This window comes from Lycium ferocissimum, chromosome 5 (assembly GCF_029784015.1).
Source record: "Lycium ferocissimum isolate CSIRO_LF1 chromosome 5, AGI_CSIRO_Lferr_CH_V1, whole genome shotgun sequence".
Taxonomy (NCBI): Eukaryota; Viridiplantae; Streptophyta; class Magnoliopsida; order Solanales; family Solanaceae; genus Lycium; species Lycium ferocissimum.
Window position 1 is genome coordinate 3034607 of NC_081346.1, and position 14488 is coordinate 3049094.

General features: G+C 35.4%; 1 protein-coding gene across 18 annotated transcripts; it reads left to right on the top strand.

Moving 5' to 3' along the window:
• Positions 1–3938: 3938 nt before the first annotated feature.
• On the top strand, positions 3939–12930 carry LOC132055444 (putative pentatricopeptide repeat-containing protein At5g52630). Of its 18 annotated transcripts, none has more exons than XM_059447266.1 (7): positions 3939–6867; positions 6995–7049; positions 9922–9965; positions 10071–10509; positions 10584–10853; positions 10965–11112; positions 11239–12930. In XM_059447266.1, exon 1 carries the CDS (start codon positions 4347–4349, stop codon positions 6039–6041), a length of 1695 nt encoding a protein of 564 aa, XP_059303249.1. In that variant the 5' UTR covers positions 3939–4346; the 3' UTR covers positions 6042–6867; positions 6995–7049; positions 9922–9965; positions 10071–10509; positions 10584–10853; positions 10965–11112; positions 11239–12930. The 18 variants fall into 18 exon arrangements, 16 of the variants coding, with proteins under 16 accessions (XP_059303249.1, XP_059303251.1, XP_059303254.1 ...); XM_059447268.1 differs by having other exon boundaries at positions 3939–6294; positions 6823–6867; positions 9922–10509; XM_059447271.1 differs by having other exon boundaries at positions 3939–6215; positions 6823–6867; positions 9922–10509.
• The last annotated feature ends 1558 nt before the right edge of the window (positions 12931–14488 follow it).

Consider the following 14488-nt stretch of genomic DNA (forward strand, 5'->3'; position numbering starts at 1 on the left):
GGTGGATACCTTCTTGAAATCAAAATACCGCGGTGTGCTCAAGATAGGCGAGCGCGAAAAGATGGAAACAACGATATTTCCTCTAGCATTTGGTATCAAGTAGACTGCGAGAATAATGAATCCTACGAGGTGGTTCTTGGACACGTGAAAAAGGTGTTGGGCACGCGCGAACCTATCAATTCTTCCGATCGCCACGCATCAATCGTAACTGCAATCAAAGAATCAGATTCAGATACCCGGATGGAATATGCATCTACCACATGGAGAAGAACTTGCAAAAATATTTCCCGTCCGAAGCGATCCTATCACTTTCTACAATGCGAACTACCTACAAATGCGAGTTTCGTACCTATATGTCACAGATACAACAAATCGACCCAAAAGCTGTAGAATACATAGAAGAAGAACACCAGAAAGATGGGCACGTTCATTCCACACCAACAAGGGCGTTACAACATGCTCACGAACAATGTCGAGACAATGGTCTGTATTGAGGAAAGCAAGGAGTTGCCAATAATGGCATGTATTGATTACATCCGGAACAAGCTGCAAAATTGGTTTTACCGGTAGAAAATTGGATGAACGACGGGGCCGATCTCGACACAATGTTGGGGTGAAAAGATTCGCGAAAAGATAAGTAGAGGCTTCACAATGAAAGTAAGTACATTTTCCAACATACACTTCAATATTAGTTTGGTGAGCAATGATAGTTTAATTTTAACCAAACACAAAAGTTATCTTTGATAAAGGAAGAACTATGACCCCATTTTTATACTGCTGTAGGAAGGGCAGATTCTTATTTTAACTAGCATGGAATTATCTTAGGTAAGGGCATAACTATGACACTATTTTTATACTCACAATGAAAGTAAGTAGATTTTACTAACATACACTTCAAATCTTAGTTTTATGAGCAATGTATAGTTTAAAATCAACCAAACACAAAAGTTATGCTGGACAAAGGAACAAGACTGTGACCACATTTTATAAATAGTTCATCGCCGGAAGGGGACTCTTATTTTCACTGCACGGGAAGTATCCGAAAGGGCATAACTCTCACATAATGCGAAAATTGCCGAAAAAATATCACTCATTTATATTGTCAATTTCCACGGTGTAGAAAACATAACTCCCGTCAAATTTGTTGTGAAAGATGAAGGATATCAATACAATGTAGACTCGAAGAATATGACTTGTGAGTGCTTGGAGTTCCAACCGACGAGTTACGAATTGCACACGTACCATGGCGATTTATAGACAAAAAAGTTTGCCAAAATCTACATCTTGTGCGGATCGGTTCAAGAAACAAGCACAACGAGAGACATACAAAGGTGAAATACTATCGGTTGGAAATCAAGACTCGCTAGATTATTCCACAAAACATTATGGATATTAAAATAATGCGCGATGTTAAAATAAGACTCCGGAAGAAAACAAACAAAAAAGATATCGCCACGAAGAGAATCGACAAAGTACACATACGGACGTGGTAGATGCAAGTTCTTTGGACACCTTGGCAACCGGTAACCACACCGGCTCTCGATCCATATTCAAGACGATACGGAAGAGGGAAATTGTCATCCTAACATCACACTCTTATACATGGTTTATATGAATTGATCTTATGATTCTTGACGCATAATGCGCACTCTGCTGAAAGAAATGGCAAAACTTTGTAGTACTAAGGGCGAGACTTCAAGCATCAATCACACATTTATTCTTCTGTCATTCTTTCTTTTATTATTTTCTTTTACTAAGTTGTTATCTTCTTGTTGTTGATAATAAAAAACTATATAAGAGAAAGAGATAAATGTCCCTACATGAAATCTACAATTCTCTACCATAAAACATTGAGGAAAAAAGAAAAAAAAATCATCAAATTTAATTATCCCGGTTTATAATTTATGCCTCACCGTAAGGTGTATAACGATTTTTTACGGGAAACAAAATTGGTATCTCAAATACTACATCCCGGTAAGTTTAATAGATGTATGCCTTGGGACATAACAATATTATTCTCTCTGTTGTTTTCATGTTTCACATTTATGCCGGACCGGCAGGTCTTTCGCTTACAAAATAAATAAGTATGCGTTAGCGGCATACTTATGGGCTTTGTTGTTTATATAACATTTAAAAATCTTTGGAAAATTGGATAAAACATTCGACAATACAATTAACACTAAGTAAAATATTTCATTCATTCATAGCAAAAATTCATTCATACTAAAACAACCATTATGGCGTCAACTAATCCCAATAAAATGCGTTCGACTGTTCGTAAAAGTTAAAAACGTTTTATCTTTATTCTTTGTTGGCCGATTTCTCGCTCGGTATGGGTGGAACTTCGTTCATAAAATGAGGAACTATCTGACCCCGGCAAACTCACATTAAATAACCACCATAAATTTGGTTTTCAACAAAAAACAAAATTTTCCGTCACAAATAATCCCCAATAAATGCATTTTGGCCGTCAAATAACTTCAAATGGTTTGTCTTTGTTGTTGGTTATGGCAAGTTTTCTTAACTTAAATTTCGCCTTCGAATGGGAACTTCTATTTACATAATGAGAAACTATGCCGACCCCGGCAAACTTCTATTATATAACAACCATGAAGTTGTGATGGAAACGTATAACTTGATTTTCAACAAAATAGCAGCTTTTTATGAACAAGAGTTGAGATTAAAAATGAACACCATCAAATTACAAAGGTGGTTAAAGTTGAAATTTATAACACAAAACAAACCGTAAATCTTATAACATTTACAAAAAACACAAGGGCTAACCAAAAAAAACAAAATTACATAGTGCAAAAATAACTAAGACAAACTATTTTTTCCTTTCTTCACAGATCTTGCTCAACTAAAACAATCTATTTTTTTGCTTTCACGATCTTGCTCTCTTTTTCATGTCATACTCACAAATACCGCATAATAGAAGAAAGAACCAAAACACATAAGATTGCATAAAACAAAATTATTAACAAGAAAACACCAAAAAACAAAGACACACATAAATTAACTTAATTCATGAAGTTATGCCGGAACAGCATAACTTTATGCCAGAATCCCGGCATAACTTCGCCCAAAACCAATAACTCTCACGACCCGATATGTTGCCTCGGACAAACACGGTCTTCATGAAAACACGAGTTACTAAACAAAAAAAAACACCAAAAATCTTAAACTAAAGCTTATAATCGGAAAACATATAAACTATCATAAAAACCAAAAAATCATAACACATACAAAGTAACTTAAATCACGAAATTATCTTAGGAATAGGCATAAATGTAGTTTCAAAAAACAAAAATTACGCGAACGTGCATACGCCCGCACAAACACATTCTTCACAAAACCAGTTATTAAACAAAAACAACAAGAACAACAAAACAAATTTCACGGTGCAAAAACTTCAAAGATTCAACGAAGAGAAAACCAAAACGCATATCAAAATCAACTAAAACATATTACGACATTCATAATACGACATTCAAAAAACCAAAATATATACATGGGCAACGAAAACTAAAGTTCAAAAAATCATACGGACACTTTAACAAAACACTATAATTTTAAATAAAAAAGGATCACTTAAATATAAAAAACGACGAAGACAAAGATATCAATTCAACAAACAACAATTTAACATAAAAACAAATATTGAAACAAAAAGATCCAAATTCGTACCTAAATTTTTTGGAACGATAAGACGGACACAAAACAAAGGAGGAACGAAGAAGCAAAAAAGAAAAGAAAAGGGGCAAATGACGAAATAGAAAGGGTTTTAATGGGGTAGAAGGTAATTTCGTCAAAAAACTTTCATTAAACAAGGGCGAGGGCAAAAATTAAAAAGGCGCATAAATGAGGGGCAAAATATAAAGACCAGCCCAAAAGAAGGGCACTCCGCGCAAAAAAATGTAAGGATTCAACTGTCTTACGCTTAAAAAAGAATTTTTTTTTTCTTTTAAAAAAGACTGGCTTAAGGTTTATACCGCCGTGAGTAGAAGAAAAGCCAGAAGACCTCAAACTGGTGTCTTGGCTTTCTCTTGCAGAAGATAACTTATTTTTAAAATCTTGGTTCGCCACTGAAATCAACCCCTCACTTAAACTGAAATTACCAAGGTGAACTGTTCCAATCTTTTTCAGTTTGGGTGTACTGTTAAATCTATTTAACTCTAGTATTCATTCTTAAGCTTCCCTCTTTCAAGATTGCTTGAATTTCGCATTAGAGCTTACACTTTGACAATTTGAGCTTGTATTGTCTAGGGATTAGATAGTTTCTTTTTGTTAGATGGGGTGTTGATATTTTGAAGAAAGGTGTCAACTTAACTCAAAGTACAAGTGAAATGGATTCAACAGACCCGCGTTGCATACATGCACAAGCCATTACAACAGGCGCCGCAAAATCTAACCGTGCAGTCCTAAACAACCTCATTACTCTCTACTCTAAATCCAATCTCCCTTCACAAGCCTCCCGTGTATTCCAGTCAATCCCATCACCCAATGTCGTTTCATGGACAGCTCTCACATCAGCATTCTCCAATTCCCCACTCTCCTTTCATCATTTTATTGCCATGCTTCGTCACCCTTCAAGAATCCTTCCCAATTCCCATACTTTAACGTCTCTTCTCAAAACATGCGCTTCTCTTACTGCACTTACCTTTGGGTTACAACTCCATTCTGTAGCTGTGAAGTTGGGTTTCTCTTCGGAGTTGTTTACGGCGTCATCTCTTGTTTCGTTGTATTTTAAAACTGGGTTTTCGAGTAATGCCAAGAAGGTGTTCGATGAAATGTCTGTGAGAGATGCGGTTAGTTTCTCGTCGGTTATTGTTGGGTTTGCTCAGAATTCTAAGCCTATTGATGCTTTGTCGTGTTTTGTTGAGATGAGGAGGAGTGGTATTGCATCTACTATGGTTAGTGTTTCTGGAGCTCTGCGGGCGGCTTCTGATATGGCGATGCTTGAACAATGTAGGATTATTCATGGGCACGCGATGATAACGGGGCTTAATTTGAATGCGATTGTGGGCAGTGCATTGATTGATGGGTACGGGAAATGTGGGCTTATCGGGGACGCTCGTGGAGTGTTTGATGAGATAGAAATGGAACTCAATATTGTCGGGTGGAATGTGATGATGGCAGCACATGCTCAACAAGGGGAGCATGACAATGTCATAAAGCTTTTCACTTTAATGGAAGAACGGGGAATGGTGCCGGATGAGTATAGTTTCTTAGCTATTTTGACGGCATTTTACAATGCCGGTTTAGTTGAAGAGACTGAGATATGGTTCAGGAGGATGACGGAAGAGTACAGTTTGGAGCCGTGCATTGAGCACTATACGTGTTTGGTGGGTGCATTGGGAAAAGCAGGGCGTCTAGAGGAGGCAGAGCGAATTGCTTTAACCATGCCTTTTAAGCCGGATGCTGCGTTATGGCGAGTATTATTGTCTAAATGTGCGCATCATGTGAATATGGATATTGGATGGAGGATGAGTGATAGGTTGTTGGAGATTAACCAAATGGATGATTCGGCTTATGTGATTCTGGCAAATGCTTATGCGAGTGCAGGGAGGTGGGATGAAGTGAGGGAGGTGTGGAAGAGAATGAAGGATAAGAAAGTGAGGAAGGAAGGTGGGAAGAGTTGGATTGAAGCGCTGGGAGAGGTTCATGTGTTTTTAGCTGGTGATAGGAGGCATGAGAGGACCGATGAGATTTATGCTAAGTTAGCAGAGTTAATGGAGGAGATTGAGAAACTGGGTTATGTGCCCGTATGGACTGAAATGTTGCATGAGGTAGAAGAGAAGGAGAAGAAGAAAGCACTTTGGTATCACAGTGAGAAGTTGGCATTGGCATTTGGCTTGTTGAATGGGACAGCACCACCCGGTAAAGCTTTACGGATTGTGAAGAATTTGAGAATTTGCAGGGATTGTCATGAGGCATTTAAGTATGTTAGTAGACTTGTTGAGAGAGAGATTATAGTGCGGGATGTTAACAGATACCATAGGTTCTTGAATGGAAGCTGCAATTGTGGAGATCAATGGTAAGTTTTGATAAAGGAGATCAATGGTAAGTTATTGAGAAGAAATCTGAGTAAGGAGATCTGTTGTAGAAGAAGACCTCAAACTTGATCAATACTTATTGAGAAGAAATCTGAGTAAGGAGATTTGTTGTAGAAGAAGACCTAAACTGACGTCTTGCTCTGCATTCAACTAATAATGGTACAAGATCAAATCCTATTTGGTGTTGTGTTGTTAGTCGAGCTGTACATTTCATAATCCAGATACATTGGAGTTTTAGGTGAATACCAATCTGAACTTGAAAGAGGAATTACCTCATTAAGTTACTTTAATTACTCGCAAGGGTTTCCTTGAACTTTTTTAATCCTATTATTCTCATGACTAAATTACTGCATTAGAGAAGATCCTTAACGACCAACTGGCTATTAGATTTTGTACAAGAACAGATGATAGGACCACATGCTGCAATTTCCAAGATATGATGAATAGCAAGTCATACTTTTCTTTTGGTATTTATAATGTTTTTGGTTAGTGTATTTGACGAAATCCTAATGAGGAGCCGTGCTTTTAAATGATAGTTAATAGGTCATCTACTTCATGCATCACTATTATCCTAGTGGGTTTTTTGTCCATATGCATTGGTTGCTCTTCTTTTTGGTTCTTATTTCCTTTGTGAAGAGCTTTTAGGTAGACAAACTGGAAGAAACAGAAAAAGTACAATAAGACTTAATTCTTTGCACCTAAAACCTTTCTTCTACTCCTCATCTCAAAAAAAATAAAAAAAATAAAAAACTTTCTTCTACTCCAGGGATTGCAACGCTTCTGTACAGAGCAGAAAATTAAGCTGTCAAAGGTATGGAGATGTATAATTATTTGCACTAAAATCAGGGTTATAGTTCCCAACTGTTCTTTTCTAAGTATGATGCTGATCTTGTAGTGAAAGTTACATATACGCTTTTATTCCCATTCTTCTTTCCCAGATTGATCACATATTTCTCTCGTGAGTCTGTTCAGAAGCTGCAGGTGGACTCCCAGGTTTGTTTCTAATCTATCTATATATAATAGGAGAGGCAAAAGCATGATAGGATGACAAGTGTCATCACCACAAAATTTCTATTTTAAAATATTAAAAATGCAATTTTGTAAACAAATAATAATAAGAAGAAAAACCCACGTTTGCAGTTTTTTTAAAGAAACAAATAATCTGGAAATAAAGTAAATGAAAAAAAACTAAAAACTGCCATTGATACTAAAACTGTCAAGTAGAAACCACCAACTATACTCCCACTTCCCCAATTCTCTCAACTGCACTAGACACATCTTATATTCACGGATAACGGACGTTTTTTGCATCTTAAAAACACAAACAATGAACCAGAAGTGAAAGCATTGTACAAGTTCTTTAAGAAACATCTTACAAAATGATGGTTTGATATATAAGGTGGGTTGTTCTTTTTTTATTTTTTTTTATTTTTTTTTTATTTTTAATTTCCTCTTTTGTGCTTTGGTTATTATTGCTTTATTACTTAAATTTATAATCCCTCTGTCCCGTTTGTTTTAATTTTATCTGTTTGTGGTATTGTTATAAGTTGAGTATAGAATATTATGTGTAAAAGATGACAGGAAATTCATGCCACCATCGGGATGAATGTTATCAAGATGTAGTGAATACTCATACATTAATTTTTTGCTTAAAATAGGGTTTACAGGATGAAAAGGTATGGTAAAGTTCTTCAAAAAAAAAAAAAAAAAAAAAAAAAAAAAAAAGGTGTATGTGTGTATGTGCATATTTATTATCTCTAACCTTTGTTTAATCATCTCTCCACTGATACATATAATTATCTATCACTCCAGGAAAATATTTTTTCCATACTCATTAGATTGAAATATGTTAAGCCATGTTTTGATGTTTGTGATAAAGTTTATGCTCCAACGCTTTTTAATTTATATTCGGGATATTTTTTATCTTTGCATATGTTCTTTTTTCTACTTTGTTTAACCGAAGGATTATCAGTTATTGTCGGGTTTAAAAAATTCATATTTTACACTTACGTAGGTAAGAAAATATGAAGAGCATAAAACTTGAAGAGTGGTACTACGTTGATCTACTTTAATCTATTTACGTGTGATGTACATTTTTCAGTTAATAAAGAGAATTGTCTTTCCTAGAGGTTACAATTTTCAATCCTTTTGTGCTTAGAAGGATACAACAACAACAACAACAACAACAACAACCCAGTGAAATCCCACAACGTTGATCTACTTTAATCTATTTACGTGTGATGTACATTTTTCAGTTAATAAAGAGAATTGTCTTTCCTAGAGGTTACAATTTTCAATCCTTTTGTGCTTAGAAGGATACAACAACAACAACAACAACAACCCAGTGAAATCCCACAACGTGAGGTCTGGGGAGGGTAGAGTGTATGCAGACTTGACTCCTACCAAGGTAGGACGGCTGTTTCCGGAAGACCTTTTGTGCTTAGAAGGATCTGTTCATATAAATATCCATGGCTTGCATTATTAATTCAAAGTTCTTAGTTTTGTTCATGCGATAGTTGTATCATCTCAGTGTATTTTGACGAGACTGTTTAAACATTAAAGGTGTAGGTGGTCTTAGATATCTCACAAGATTACATGCATGCTCTTAACATTTGATTCTTTTTGTAATATGAACATTTCATTGCTAATATAATTAAATTACACTTTATTTTTTTTTATTGCACGTAATATACAATAATAATTATTACAACTATCATGGCTTCTCTATTTATAACTTTGGATGAATTCAAAATTACAATTTAGCTTTAACTATGAATTAGGTTGATTATAGGTACAATGCTAATGTAAGAAAATGAATTATAATTTCATAGAAGAATATAACGTACAAAAATTGAGATAATGCTAAAGTGTTGATATTGACATTTTAAGTAATTTTAAAAATAACATAAAATATACAGAAGTGTTATTCATAAATTTAAACAACTGAGGAATGTGAATAAAAAAAATAAGATTCTAAAAATTAAAAAAAAAAAAAATTAAGGTAAGAAAAATATTTTTAAAAAAATTAGTAAGTGACAAAGATATTATTCATAAATTTAGACAACTGAGAAATGTGAATAAAAGAATAAGATTCTGGGTAAAAATATATATTGTAAAATGTGAGTTACTAACAAGGATATTAAACCAATTGACAAGCTAATAAAAATATTTTATGGTTCGTTTCTTTTAATTTCATAATAATTTTGGTATTGCATACATTGAAATGAGAAACAAATGACATTGTAATATATTTAAGAATGAAATTAAATATCCAAACGTTGCTACAGCATTAGCAAAAGTATCAAAATTTGTAGTAATGAATAACATACTTAACCCAATACTAATAGACACTTGCAAGTTAGTGTTGCTTGAAGTTGGTAATGCAGATATTAGCACATATAGAATAAAGGAAATGAGGCTGGCTGCTGACCATTTAACAAGCATGGCTGTTGCAATTTGAATCTTTTCGATAACTTCATATTATATGTTAATTCACCATCTTATATTCCATAATCTTTTTCCAATGATTGTAAAGGTAATATATTTCCTATAAAGACCAAACTATATAAAGAAGTAAATTACTATAATTTTCAATTCTACTATATAAAAAAAATACTACAAAGAAAAAAAGTCGTCAGTTGATATTCCAACAAAGTGATATGAAACATGCTTAAACAGTTGGATTTAATATCGGCCGCGCATCGTGCGTGTTCAGATACTAGTAGCTTTTTAAGGGTGTAGAATAAAGGTTGTTAGCCTACTGAGTGCCTAAAACAATCAATGCTGCGAAGATAGAAGTGCTGACTTAATGATTATCGGAGATTGTTTAAGAACCACCAAATATGTTTAATCCTTTTACTTGCAGGTCTTTTATTAACTTTGGCTGCCATGGGAGAAGAAGGAATGTCTGTGAGTGTCAGATGAGCTTGGTTTACTTGTAATATTTTGATCAGATAATTAACTGAAATACATGGTCTTTACAAAATGATGCCAATTACAATATTTATTTTGAAGGTCAACATATGGGTCATTCTGATCTCAAGTAAAGGTCAATGCAATGAAATCATTCATCCCACATGCTGCCATGGTCCATGCACAGAGTTTTAGCGATGATCTCTTTGTTCCTATTGGCGATGAGGTTGTCAAAATATCTGCTGTTCTGGTGCGACCATGTAACTCAAAAGTGTGTGACACGACAAAGGAAGGATCCTCTGAGCTGGATGATCCACTAGTTGCTGTCAATCATTTGGCAAAAACATTTCAGTACAAAGGATGCATTCCACAGCTGAGTTTGCATTAAAGCCTGCGGATATTTCGGTTGTTTCTATCTGTGAGTTGCCTGAAATTAAGGGAAAAATTGGTCCAAACAAGACTTGCTCTTGGGTTGGGGCGTGGCCAAAATACCGTGAATTGCAACTTGAGAATTCAGTAGTCAGATCGCCAAGACAGCATGGTAAGTTTAGGGATAAACTTTTGCTGTTACTTCACTTCGTACTTATCTCATTTGTTTCAGTGAGCATTGCGCAGGTTCACCTTAGTGATGTATTTGGGGCCTTCTGTTCCTGGTCCTATTGTACTCGTTGTTGACTGTCCAACACCATCCCATCTGCAAGAATTGTCGTCTATACATTCTTTCACTCCATATTACTCATATCCATCCGAACAATCCAAGGAAATGTGCAAAAAGGTTGATTGTGTTATATATCTTAGTCCTGCTTCAGTAACATGTACAACTGAATATCAGCAATGGCTGTCATGATTTGGTGAGGCACAGCACATCATGGCAGGACATCAGCAGTGAGTAACCTTATAATGTTCTCTTCTTTTCAGGCTGATATCCAGCTTTCTGCTGTTTATCTAAATTTCCTGCTTGTACCGAGTAACGTTTTTTTCCTGTGCAAATCGCAGGAAAAATGTTGAAATTCCAATTCTGAAATCGAGTGCAAGAATCTCCTCAAGACTTAACTCCTTGTCCCCTCAAAACTTTCCTTCCCCTGGTGTTTGGCCCCTTCCGCAGTTGAAGAGCTTATCTTCAGTCTCTAAGGTCCCAATTGAGGTACATTATATTGGAATTATGTTTGAATGACAGATAAGTTTACTGTGGACAGTGGCTTAATCTTGGGTATGCTTGTTTAATTGAGAAGTTTTTTTTTTTTTTTTTTTTTTTTTTTTTTTTTTGCAGTTCTCTCTTCCAGCTTCATGTGAATTTATTATGGCGGGGAAGAGTTTATATAATTTGATCCGACTGCTCCTGGCGTAAATTTAGAATCCAAGGAAATGTGCATAAAGGTTGATTGTGTTATACATCTTAGTCGACTTGTTGAGAGAGAGATTATAGTGCGGGATGTTAACAGATACCATTGGTTCTTGAATGGTAGCTGCAATTGTGGAGATCAATGGTAAGGTTTTAGAACTTGAGCCGAGGGTCTATCAGAAACAGCCTCTTTACCTACCAAGGTAGAGGTAAGGTCTGCGTACACTCTTGACTCTACCCTCCCCAGACCCCACTTGTGGGATTACATTGGTATGTTGTTGTTGTTGTTGTAATGGTATGTTTTTTGAAGAAATCTGAGTAAGGATCTCTGTTGTAGAAGAAGACCTCAAAGGCTCAAACTGACATCTTATTGGCTGAGCACAAGATCTTTGCCTTTTGTTGTTGATTTGTTAACTGACAAACCTGTTTATTGAAAACCTTAAAGAGTTTGCTAGCACTCAACCCCTCAGTTGAACTGAAGTTGCGCTCTCAAATAATTAGAGGTGTATCCTTTGCATGAAGATATCGTTTTCAACTTTCAAAACACTGGTATTGACTTGCGTAATATAAGCCGTCTTGCTCTGCATTCACCTAATAATGGTACAAAAGCAAAATTTGCTGCTGATTTACTAATTGAGGTGTTTGCTGTAAATAAACTGCTAGCTCATGCTATTGACATTGTCAAACAGGCCAAGAAAATTGGGTTTGAACTGAGTATTTTTGCATGTAATATCTTACTAAAATGCTTGGCAGAAGCAAACCAGGGAGAATGAGGTAACTCTATTTGAAGCAATGAAGAATTTCGGACCATCACCTAATGTGAGGACGACATTCACAATCATGAATGTGGATGTAAAAGAAGCCTATGAGATTCTGAACAGATATGTGATGAATTAGCTAAAGACATTGGTGAGGACAAAGCTGCAGTAGAAAGAGATCAAAGAAGGAATCTTCATAAGTTCTAGAGGAGATTGAACATGAAGGAGAGATGCTCCAGTTAGCTGACAGATTGCGCGGGGAAATGAACCACAGGAAGCTATCAGAGGCCAAAAATCAGTTTTGAGGAGAAATTTTTGGCTATTGACAAGCTAAGGAAACAACTTGAAGCATTCCTAGAAAAGAAAAAGGCCAAAGGTAGGGGAAATGGTTCTCTAAAATTCAGATTTGAGTAAAATTCTATTAGGCGTTTCATCAGAATGAAGAAAAAGAAGATGATGGAGGAGAAGTGGAGAATGTTGCAGACCGTGGAGAAGACTCAGCAGAAATTGATCTTCATTCAATTGAATTGGACATGTATAATGGAAATAAGAGCTACGATTGCCATTCCATCTGGTGTAGTTCGTGAGTCAACGAATTTCGGTTGATGAAAAAAGAATGAGAAACTCCATATCTGGGCAGAGCGCAGAAGAAGCACTTCCTTTCAAAGGAGCATTTCTGGTGGAGTTGAGTATATCAATCAATGTGAATGTATTAGACAAGGAAAGGCTTCATGAACTTGGGAAACTAGGCCAAAGAGCCTAGCGGAGGCAACAATCCAAGCATTAGTGGATAGAGTTTATCGGTACCTGTGCTGTGGGAGTAACATGTACCCCGTGGAAGTAGTCGAGGTGCATGCAAGTTGGCCCAGACACAACGGTTATTAAAAAAAGGAGAATGTGCTTTGTTATCAAAAAAGAGGACACGAGCAGTGAAGGACCTTAAGGATCATATATCTTCTACTTCTGCTACAATATATGTATCTTCTGTTCCAATAAATTTAGGCAAGTCAAGGTTTGAATGTTAGAGCACTGTGCGTGAATTTTCTTTTACTTGCACTTACCAGGGGGCGGATTTAGAGGGTACTGAGGGTGTTCGGCAAAAAATTACAGTGTATATATAGGGTAGATTTTCTGTGTTTATGTACATTATATTAACTTTTGAATACCCTGAACAAATGCAAAAGCTTAGCTCAAGTGGTCCAGAGTGTTCAAAATTATCTCTAACATCCTAGGTTCGATTCCCAGGGACAACATTATTTTTTTATTTAGTTTTTGTTATTTTTTCCGAACTCTCTGAGTGAAAATCCTGAATCCGCCACTATAATACCAACAGGTTGGTTTCCTGTAATATTACATCATAATCTGCTTTGTTTCCAATTACTGTCACTCTTATCAGATATTCTTTTGGTAACCATCAACCTGATGGTCTACACTCTACAACACCATACTCAGCCATATAATCATAAAATTTCATGAAAAAATTTAATTGTACTTTCTCCACAATAAACAACACTTTGTTGACAACCATGGAAAACAAACTCATGTGAATGTCATGAAATATTCATATAAATTGCACGAAACACCAACAATCATATGAATTGCGTGGAAAACTCTACTAGGAAGGTAGGAAAAAGACCATTGAAAATGCTTGCTTAGTGCCCATTTGACCATGAATATTTTTTACTTTTTGCTGGAGCTGAATTCCTGAAAACATGTTTGGTCATGAAATTTCGATTTTTCGGAATTTGAAAAACATCAAATAACTGTTTTCATTTCAAATTACTCACAAAAATTCAAATAGAACTCCAACTCATATTTATGATCAAACACAATTCCAATTTCTAAATACCATATTTTACTTTGAAAACAAAAACTATTCTTGTCCAAATTTCACAATTTTCATGGCCGAACAGTAATATTTACCTCAAATTGGGCAAAGTTAGGATTTTAGCAATATTATGCAGATTTATTGGGTAGTCATGCATTTGTCATTTCTCTAACTACAATACAAAATTACAAAGTAGTTGGCAGCTGCTATACTAATGCAAATCTAGTTCGTAATATTTCATTCTGACCCTTGAGTTTGTCACATGTTAATTTCAATCATAACAAATCACTCTTTCTCTCATCTTAACCCCAACTAATTGTATACTGAAATTAATTCCTGATTTTTAATTCAGACCTTCAATGAAAGACTTAATCGACAACATTGTACTTTCTTATTACAGAAAATTATTAGCCTGTTTGAACTATGCACTTTTTCTTTTTGAGAATTAATCTAAATAACTACCAACCTGACGACTTAAACTAAAAATCAACCACGGATATACACTATATATATAATATGTGTTTTAACTGTGTATAATCAGTATATAATTATGTATATCGGTTAGGAAAAGTAAATATTAAATCTGGCCAGC

Coding starts and splice junctions, on each gene's coding strand:
- LOC132055444 (XM_059447264.1), top strand. CDS start 4,347: ATGGATTCAACAGACCCGCGTTGCATACATGCACAAGCCATTACAACA.